The sequence below is a fragment of the Papio anubis genome, chromosome 18 (assembly GCF_008728515.1).
Source record: "Papio anubis isolate 15944 chromosome 18, Panubis1.0, whole genome shotgun sequence".
Taxonomy (NCBI): domain Eukaryota; kingdom Metazoa; phylum Chordata; class Mammalia; order Primates; family Cercopithecidae; genus Papio; species Papio anubis.
This window is the reverse complement of record NC_044993.1, coordinates 71,469,453-71,479,591: the sequence shown is the minus strand read 5'-3', so window position 1 is coordinate 71,479,591 and position 10,139 is coordinate 71,469,453. Positions and strand designations below refer to the sequence as shown.

General features: G+C 57.9%; 1 protein-coding gene across 1 annotated transcript in view; it reads right to left on the bottom strand.

The window, feature by feature from the left end:
- PDPK1 (3-phosphoinositide dependent protein kinase 1) overlaps positions 1-8,010 on the bottom strand; it is a gene marked incomplete at its 5' end in the record, with an annotated part of 63,316 nt that extends 55,306 nt beyond the window's left edge. The window contains one exon of the mRNA XM_031657991.1: positions 7,916-8,010. Coding sequence (XP_031513851.1) covers positions 7,916-8,010 — 95 coding nt within the window. The remainder of the gene's footprint in view (positions 1-7,915) is intronic.
- Positions 8,011-10,139: the final 2,129 nt, after the last annotated feature.

Here is a 10,139-nt window from a genome sequence, read left to right as displayed (position 1 = left end):
GCACGTGTCTCCGAGCGCTGGGAGTGACTGAGAGCCGCAGGGCTGACAGAGCCTCTGTGCAGAGCTGCGGGAGCAGTGGGCAGCAGCAGGGTTATGTTCCATTCAGCATCTAGCGTGAGAGTTTGCCAGTCTCCACCCTCTTCCCCCTCAGGGCTTTTTTTTTTTTTTTTTTTTTTTTTTTGAGACGGAGCCTCGCTGTATCGCCCAGGCTGGAGTACAATGCACAGTCTCGGCTCACTGCAGGGGGGCTCTCGGGTTCAAGCGATTCTCCTGCCTCAGCCTCCTTAGTAACTGGGATTACAGGCACCCTCCACCATGCCCAGCTAATTTTTGTATTTGTAGTAGCTGGTCAGGCTGGTCTTGAACTCCTGACCTTAAATGATCTGCCTTCCTTGGCCTCCCAAAGTGCTGAGATTAGAGGCATGAGCCACCGTACCCAGCCCTTCACTGCCATTTTCAAGGCTGCTGGTTGTATTAGGGACCTGTCCTTTGGGGGCTGGTGTACCCCCACATTGCCCCTGGTGCTTTGCTTGCTGGGCGATAGCATGGATGGTGGAGAGCTGCAGCCAGAGTCTGGTGAGATGAGCAGAGTGGCCAGGCTCGTTACCAGCCTTCTCTGAGCACTTCTCTCCTGAACAGACATCCGTCTGTGGTCGTCCTATGGACTTCGGGAGTGGGCAAGCATTCAGCTTTGTCTGCAGGATCTTCCTCCATCTCCTGAGACTGTGTGCCCCAGGCTCGGCACTGCCTCCAGTGTGCTCCTCTCCAGGAGCCCACCTTGGCTCCTGCTCTCGCTATGGCCAGGATCCCCCTTCTCCTCTGTAGTTTGGAAACCGCCCTGCCCTGCCTACGGCCCGTGGCTCTGGCTGAAGGCTATGACCCCTGGACATGGGTGGGTCAACCCAGCCAGCTTGGGCCCAGCCACAAGTGGGTCAGATGCCAGTTCAGCGAGGAGCGGGGAAGATGACTTGCTAAGAAAACAGTCTTAATTATGGTTTTTGTTTTGAGATAGTTTTGTTCTTGGGGCCCAAGCTGGAGTACAATGGCACAACCTTGGCTCACAGCAACCTCTGCTACCCAAGTTGAAGCGAGTCTCCTCCCTCAGCCTCCTGAGTAGCTGGGATTATAGGAACGAGCCACCACACACAGCTCATTTTTGTGTTTTTAGTAGAGACGGTTTCAGCATGTTGGCCAGGCTCGTCTCAAACTTCTGACCTCATGATCCACCCACCTTGGCCTCCCAAAGTACTGGGATTACAGATGTGAGCCACCAAGCCCAGCCAATTAGGGCTCTTTTACCAAAAAAACCCACCACGAATCTTCCTGAGAATCGCGCGCAACCACAGGTTGCGTAAGTCATGGGACGCATGGGAAAGCCAGGAAGAAGGGCACCCCCACGCCCAGCCTGCAGCATCTCACTAGCTTCCTGGCTGCCTCTCCTCACCCATCTAAGAAGCCAGGGCATCGTTCCTTCTTTGGGCAGGTGCCGCTGATGGCCCAGGTGCTGTTCTAAATATCCTTGAGGTGACCTTGCTGCCTTTGTCTCTGTGAGCCTAGGAGTATATCCTGAATATTTTGTTTTTATATTTCCCATGTTCCGTATTTTTGTTTCTGCATCAGGGTGGAAGCTACTGAGCCGCATCCCCGACACCAGCAGTGAGCTGCCCAGGTCCTTGTGCCTGAGCTGGGCACTGTCTGGGCCTGGGCCGGTGCCATGAGTAGACTCCACATGCACTAGGCCGATCTGGAGCACATGGCTCACCCGAGCTCAGAGCACCAAGACCCTGCATGTGTATGGATGCGAGTCAGGCCTCAGGGAGACCTGAACCCTGGTGGGATTTGGGAGTCTTGGTTTAAGACCCCAGCACTTCCTATAGATGTGGAAATCTCCCACTGAAAGCCTCAAAAGAGTGCACCAAGGCCACTGCCAGTTTGCCCAGAGTGCCCTGCTGAGTCGTCAGGCCTGTTCCTCTGTCCTGCTGTGCAGTTTTAATTGATGGCCGTCCCCGCTCCCCCCCCTCCTTCCAGCCTTCGTCCTTCCAGTTGCAGGGCTGGGGCAGCCTTCTGGGTCTGGGGGCGCCCAGCAGGCTTCCTTCTCCTCTTGCAATGGCCCAGGGGCCGAGAAGTGCATGGTGGGTTGTCCTGGCCTAGAGGTCACGGCTCAGTGCCCAGGTCCTGCCACAGGCTGGGTGCCCTGGTGCTCATGGCGGCCCTGAGCTACATGAGCTGGTCTCCTCCACATTTTGCTCATGAAGAAACTTAGGCCTGGGGTGGCCAGGCCTGGAGGCCTCCATGGCTGAGAGGGGGGCTTTCTGGGGTTGTCCTGGGCAGAGGCGAGCCTCTGCACCACTATCTGATCTTTCCTGACCTCCCACCAGTGGTCTGTCGAGGGAGCACTGAGCCATGAATGATTCCTGAGCTGAGTGGTGTGCGGACGTCACGCGGCCACCATTCTCTCTGTATGGGGGTGGGGCGGGGAGGAACCCTAGACTCGGGTGGCAGCACTGGCCACCTTGCCAGACTTGGACCCCTTTGTGGGAAATGGGGGCCATTTTTTACCAGTTGGGCAGGACCACCCAGCGTCCTCTTCTCGGGAGCTGGCCCTTACTTAAGAGCTGTGGAGTCTGGAGGGTTGGGGAAAGGCAGGGGCAAGCCCAGGAGGCAGGGCCTGTGGGGTGGGCAGCTCTGGCTGGAGTGTTCTTGGGGAGGGTGGAGGAGGATGGGGTCAGGTCTGTGTGGAGTTGAGGTCAACTTGAGGAGTAGGGGGGCCACTGAGGCTCTGGGTCCAGCACCCCCATGCCCGGAGCCCTAGTTGATTTTATCTCAGCCGCGAAACTCAGTTTTGTTCCTCTGATCTAAGAGCAGGTTTTTACAGGTTTGCAGTAGTGGACTTTGGGGAAAATCTCTTGAAACCACTAGGTCTTAGCACCCAAATGGCAGAATTTGTCCATGGATGAAAATAGGGTCCTAGCGCGGCCCTGTGCTTTGTGGCGGAGACACCTTCGGCCTCCCCGTATCGCCGAACTTGGCATTCCCGTGGCCAGCACCTGCCCAAGGCCCCACAGGAGCCTCTCTGGGGGAGGAGGCTGCTCCTGCCCTGACTGGGGTGTGGGGTTGCTTCTCGCAGGTGCTTGGCCCTGGGCCTTGCCTGGGAGACTGACCGGTGTTTCTGAATGGAGGTCTCAGCTCGCCGCTCTCCAGGGCGCCCGCAGGCACCAGCCCCTGTGGGAGTGGCTCGCAGGTGGGAGCAGGACTGGGGGAGGCAGGAGCTGCCCCAGCAGAGCCACACCTAAGGTCTGAGTCCGTGTGGAAGATGGGCCATGCTGGCTTCGCAGTCCCCCCGTCAGATGTATAGCCGACAAGCAGGCCTGGGTCTGGATAAGGTGACAGAAACTGCCTCTTCTGTCTCCCCCACAGGGGCTGCCTGGGGCGCTTGGGCACCCGTCTTGTACTCACACAGCTGGGCCACTGGGCCTCTTGTGCTTGGTGGAAGGGGCTGCCAGGTGTGATGTGTGGGGCACCCCGGGCCTCAGAGGGCGTCTACCCACATTGAGGTGACCGTGATAGCAGCAGGGGCAGTGCCTTTCAGGGGCCCCCCACACAGGTGCATGAGGACACCTTCCGAGGGGTCTGTTTGTAAACATCTCGGCCTCCGTGAGCACTTAGCTGGGGCAAGGGCTCTGTGTGGTGAGTGAGGATCTCAGAGAAAGCCCCGGATGCTGTTGAGTGCAGGTCACTGTGAGCTTCTCTCGCTGCTGGCTCGGGGCCTGTTGGCAGCTGCCCCTGCTGCAAGGTGCCCTCTCCACCCCTAGCAGAGAGCCCCTGACCCCCAGTCCTGGATGTCGGCCGGGGAGGACCTGGGCACAAGGAGGGCAAGCCCAGGCTAGTGGCCATCAGGGGTGTCCTTCAGAGGCTGAGCCCTAGGCCCCTGCCCTGCCCACGAGGGCATCCCAGGGAGAGGTTCTGGGTGAGGTTTTCCTAGAGGTCTTGCAGTTGTGAGGACAGAGGTCCAGGGCACAGTGGCCTCACCTTGGAGTACACAGAGCCAGGCTGTCTCCATACGGAGAGACTTAAACTCACTTAGACCTGGGATGGTGGCCGGTCAGGGTTAGGCTGTAGGCGGCAGGACGTGGCCACACCGTCAGGGGTTTCCCGAGATGCCGCAGGCTCAGGTCTGTTGGGGAGAGGCCTGGGTCACCTGGTGCCTCTGAAGCCTCCTGATGTGACCGGGCCTTGGTGGACCTGCAGGAACTGTCGGCTTCTCACGGACGACTCACCGTGCTCTGCTCTCTTTAGGACGAAACAGGTGCCTATTTAATCGACAGAGACCCCACCTATTTTGGGCCCGTGCTGAACTACCTGAGACATGGCAAACTGGTGATTAACAAAGACCTCGCGGAGGAAGGTAAGCCGACTTTTGAGCATAGGTGCCTTAGCTTTGGGGGCAAGGGCCTGACAAAGGTGCCACGGGCTCCACTTAAGACGCAGATGCCTGCAGCCTGGGCCCCCAGGGAGGAGCAGGCCCTGTACTCTGAAGCTGGGGCCTACGTTCTGGTGCTGAGGCCACGGGCAGCGGCGCAGCTGCCGGACAGGGAGGTCTGGGGACCCTGTGGCTGTGGGGTCCTCCCCGGCTGCAGCTCCTTGGAGGGCTCCCTCTGTGCAGGCTCCAGCTGGCGACACAAGGGGGCGAGGGGCTCCTCCCTGCTGTGACTGAGGTGGTCTGAGCAGGTGTGTGAGGCACATGCCCGGTGATGCCCACGGTGTGGCTCAGGGCCCTGGTTCCCTGGCCTGCTCTCCCTCAGGGACAGCCCAAGGGTGGTATCTCTGTGCCATCACCTGGACTGTGCCTGCTGCTGCCAGCTGCCGTGTTCCATTCTGAGTGGTGGTGGTGCAGGGATGGCACCCACACGCGTGGGCCCAGGCTGGCCTGCCTGTGTGCTGTAGTGCTGGCTTGGCTCAGAACAGCCCGAGGCCTTGCCATGAAGACTGAGGGTTTCTGGGCACCTGCGTGCAGGCGTGGCCCTGCTCCCCGGCGTCCGTGTCTGTGCATCGGTCTGTACTGGGCAGCGTCTCACTCCGTTTTTGCTCTGGGTCTCTGGGCCTCGGCATCTGCCTGCCTCCTCCGAGTTCACGCGGGGCGCGGGGTGACGGGAGCTGTGGCCCAGCCCTGCCCCCGCTCTGAGACTGTGACCCACGCTGCCCACTCCTGTCTCTTTGGCAGGCAATGTCTTTCATATGCGCTCTCTCTGGTCGCCTGGGCAGCCCCTTGTGTTCTGCCATGGAGCCATTTGAGTCCAGGCTTCACTTTATCTCAGTCTGCCCCTAGTGGGATTGGCTCAGAAACAGGCGCTAGACACAAACCACCTGGGCTCGCTGGCCCGCCTCTAACCCGCCTCCGACGCGGCCACTCGCCCTCGGTGCTGGACAAGGGGGCTGTGCGGGACCCGTGCAGGGCTGGGAAGCCTGTGACTCTGAGGCTCTCATCTCTATCCTGCGTGGCCCTGTGCTATGTAGATGGTGGGGTGTTGTCCCGAGCTGCCATGTCCCATGTGTGGGTTCCTCTGGAGACCACCCATGAGGAAGCCCTGAGGCTGGACCCGTGGAATCTGCTCTTAAGGCTCTTAAGGGAGGTGCGCAGTCCCTAAATGCGGCACATTACGGATGGCAGTCTTTAGGAAGAGCTGGAAGTGACCCTCTTAGCCAGCCACAGTCTTCCCTTTGAATGGGGTAAACTGAGGTGCCAGGTGACTGAGACATATGCACAAGGCTGCAGGCCTGAGCGCCACACAGCACCCCACCCAGTGGCGTGGCCGTGAGCAGGTTCCCAGCAGGAAGAGTTTGCCTCCAGGCTTGGAGGGAAAATACCAGCTCCAAACCCTAACATGCCAGAGCCTCGGCACAGACGTGCGCTGAGCTGCATGTAACCAGCACTCCGTACCTGGTGAGTCGCTGGAAGTCACTCGAGGTTGCCTGGGGTGACGTGTGCAGGTGTTTAGTCCACACATCGGCCCCCTCGCCACGGCCCCTCTGCCCGTAATTCCAGGTGCCCAGCTGGGCTGATGTGTCCTCAGGAAGCCTGTTAGGATGGGGCTTGAGCAGCTCCTGCTGGGCCATGCCATGGGTCCTCATGTAAAATCTACAAACAAAGAAACGCTAGCTCTTAGGTGGTGACCACACGCACTTTGAAAGCCGGGTACGTCGCGCCCCCACCTGTGGGAGGGACTGTCCTCTGCATCGCAGGATGCTGAGCAGCTCATCCTCCCCTCCCCCGCTGGGTGCCAGCCCTACCCCTGCCCCAGCTGTGACAACTAAAACTGTCCAGACAGGGCCAAGTGTTCCCAGGGGAGCAGAATCACTCCAGTTGGGAAGCTCTGACCTAAAGCAGTCTCTGGCCACGCTAAGAACTCAGTATCCGGCCGGCCGCCATGTCTCACGCCTGTAATCCCAGCACTTTGGGAAGCCGAGATGGGAGGATCACCTGAGCCCAGGAGTTCAAGACGAGACTGGGCAACACAGCAAGAACCCATCTCTATTTTAAAGAATAACTGAATAATAATAAAAAGAGAACTCAGTATCTGCTGGTTGAAAAAAGTTAAAAGAACAAAACCGAAAAAGCCTGGAGGCGGCCAGGACGCTGAGTGAGTGCTCAGAACCCTTCCACCCACCCACCACGTTTGTGCCATGGCCCCACCTCCCACAGTTTTTCCTGAGGCTGTCAAGCTCAGACATCCAGAACTGCCGTCCCCAGAATCATTCATTCTCTCAGAGTGGCTCACTTCACTCCAGGAAGGTGGCCCCTTGTAACCTGGCGGAGCAGGAGAGCGGCAGCGTGGGACTCCTGTGGTCCTGTCAACTCACGAGGGCACCAGCAGCCGAAGCTGACTCCAGCCCTCAGCAGCACTTGACTGGCCCGAGGCAGGAGGAACCCCGGCCCCACCCTGATTCCACACAACTGCTCCCTAGACTTGAAACTCCAGACTCTGATGCTGCCTCTCAGCCTGCCATCTACCTCCCAGCCACCCTAGACAGCACCTCAGACTTCTCACCAACCCTTGTCGTCAGCTCCCTGGACATCCGCCCCCCACACTGCCGGTGGCTCCCTGGCTGGCGCTTCTCCTCCCGTGACCCGCACCGGCCCTGCAGTCTCTCTCAAAGACCCTCATGCCTGCTGGACGCCGCCACCCTCCCACACCGGCACCCTCCAGGGCCTCCCTGCGCTCTGCGGGACCCTGTCCCACTGCAGCTGGTGTGTGGCCGAGCAACCCTAAGGCCAGGCTCCCTGCCCTCCACCCCGACAGGGGGCAGCACCAAGGAAGCCTGGGCTCCGTGCACATGAGAGCCATGCCTTCCTCACTGAATAGTTTTTCCTAAAGAAATAATTAGGCTGGGCATGGTGGCTCACGCCTGTAATTCCAGCACTTTGGAAGGCCGAGGCGGGCAGATCATAAGGTCAAGAGACTGAGACCATCCTGGCCCACATGGTGAAACCGCATCTCTACCAAAACTACAAAAATTAGCTGGACGTGATGGCGGGCGCCTGTAGCTACTCGGGAGGCTGAGGCAGGAGAATCGCTTGAACCCGGGAGGCGGAGGTTGCAGCGAGCCGAGATGATGCCACTGCACTCCAGCCTGGAGACAGAGCGAGACTCCGTCTCAAAAAACAAAAAACAAAAACAAACAAACACAAAAACGATTAAATCTGCAACCAGAAAGCATCAGCAAACCCAGGAAGCGTAGAATACAACATTAACGTATCACGTGTGTACACGCCACGAAAAATACGCTTTGAAATGCGAAATGCTGATTTCTTTCAAAGTATGCTTAGCTACTTAAAGGCCACCAAATTCACTCTCTCGAATATTAATTTCTATGTTAAAGAAAAGGGAAGTATGGCTTAGATGAAAGTGGTTTTTACCTCTTACAGGCGGACTTCTCTGTGAGCAGCTCTGGAGAAACGTACTGCGCTGTTCCCACGAATGAGTTGGCCCTGGCTGCAGAGGAGAGAGAAGGTCACGCTCGGACTCACGATCTGTGACAATCCAGGGCTGCGAGGTGGGTGTCGCACGTGACGGACCATGCACCCCCAGGAGCCAGACTTGTCCAGGCCACACCGGGGCTGGCTCACGGCTCACCTGCTCAAAGACGCCTGCCTGACATCTGGACACTGGCACCCTCCACCCTGGCGCTCCCACCCGACACGCGCCTGGAGAGCGAGCTGCACACAAGCGTCCAGTGCATTCTGCCGGTGGCACCCGCTCAACGGAGGGCATGAGGACACGGTCCTGGCTGGCTCACTGCAGGACCTGGGGTATCCAAACGTGCCCAGGTACACAAACAGTTGCAGGCCAGAAACAACCTCCTTTCCATCACAAACAGCTTGGGACCTGAGGCGCTACAAAGGGAACAAGACTCAGGCCTCCAGCCCAAGGGCCTTCCTCTACAGAGGAGCTGTGACAGAGCAGAGCCACAGCACGAGCTGGCCCGGGGCCACCACGCAGCTGCTGTCCACACCGGCCCTGCCTGGGCCGGTTCTGAGTTGTCCCTTCCACCTGCCCTCCTCCGGCCAGGCTGAGAGAACCTCACAGCCTCTGCCGCGGGGACCCGTTCCCTTCAGTGAATGATTTTTTTGCGGACTTCATGACTGCCCAGGTGCGGGGGCTCACGCCTGCAGTCCCACTGCTTTGGGAGGCCAAGGCAGGAGGACTGCTCTAGGCCAGGAGCTTGAGACCAGCCTGAACAACATAGTGAGACTCCGTGTCTAGAAAGAATTTCAGGAATTAGCCAGGCATGGTGGTGCACCTCTAGTCTCAGCTACTTGGGAGGCTGAGAAAGGAGGATCGCTTGAGCCCAGGAAGCTGAGGGTGCGGTCAGCCACAATTGCGCCACTGTACTCTAGCCTAGGCAATAGAGCCAGACCCTGTCTCAAAAAACAAACAAAAAACAAAGACTTCATGGCTGCATGTGCATCCTGCCAGGACCCTCAGTGATCCTGCCAAGAACACCAAGGACATCCGCAAACACGCCCCCGCCCCCGCTGGCCTAGAGGAAAGCAAACCAAACCAAGAGCCAAAAACAAACGAAGCCATTCAGCCCTGCAATGAATCAAAGAAATGCAAATTAGAACATGACAGCCTATCACATTGGCAAAGGGGAAAAAGAATAAAAATACATAGCGCTGGCAGGGATCTGAGGGGACAGACGCCGCGCTACGGGTGGGGCTGTAAAATGGCATCGCTTCTGGGGGCAATTTTCCAATGAGCGTCAGAAGTCACAAAGATGTTTGCCTCCCTGACCCTGCAGTTCCCTCTCCATGCCGGATCTGTCCTTCAGGGTCCGGTGTGGCACAGTGACGAGCGCTGCGTCTGCCGGCAGGACGGGACGCCACTCGCTCCATCTACCTATTCAGTGTTTCTGTTCTTTACTATCATCGAGCGTTGCTTTTGTGACTTGTATTTTTTTAAATGCCATCATTAAAAAGTCTAAAAATGTGTCTTTCTCCTACGGACAGATGTATATAATGCATAATTAAATGATTGAGGTTGTCGTGCAGCACACAGAGCCATATGTGTTTTTAAACAGCAACGCTGTGCACAGAGCAAGTCTGTGCACCAACACCCGCCCCATCTCTCAGACGAGTGCTACATAGCGAGCTGCCACGCTGGTAGGGCCCTCGTTGCTGCTACCGCTGCTGCTGTTCTCAGCTTCCTGCAGCCGGACTCTGGGCTCGGATCTCCCGGAATCCTCCCTGCCCTCTCCACCCTCAGGAGCTCCACCCTCAGCTCCTCCTCGCTCCCCAAGGGTCTTCCCACCCTCTCTTCTTTCCCTAGGGCTTGCCCACCCTCACCCTGCCACACCTTCCTAAAGGTGGGACTCCGAGCCTCTGGGCATACGCAAAGTCACCACCTGGGAAAAGGACATCTGTTCTTAGTTAATCTAGAGACAAACAGTGCCGCTAGAGTGTGGAGAAGATGGCTACCCTTGGAATAATGTTCCAAATCCATAAAATACACAGGACTATAGGAGAAAGCAATTATAATTCAATACACGTATCAAATTATTGCAGTGATGGATCTGTGATGTAGTAATATGTGACCGGCATGACACAGCAGCGGGTCACGCCGCAGTAACCCGGCAGCGGT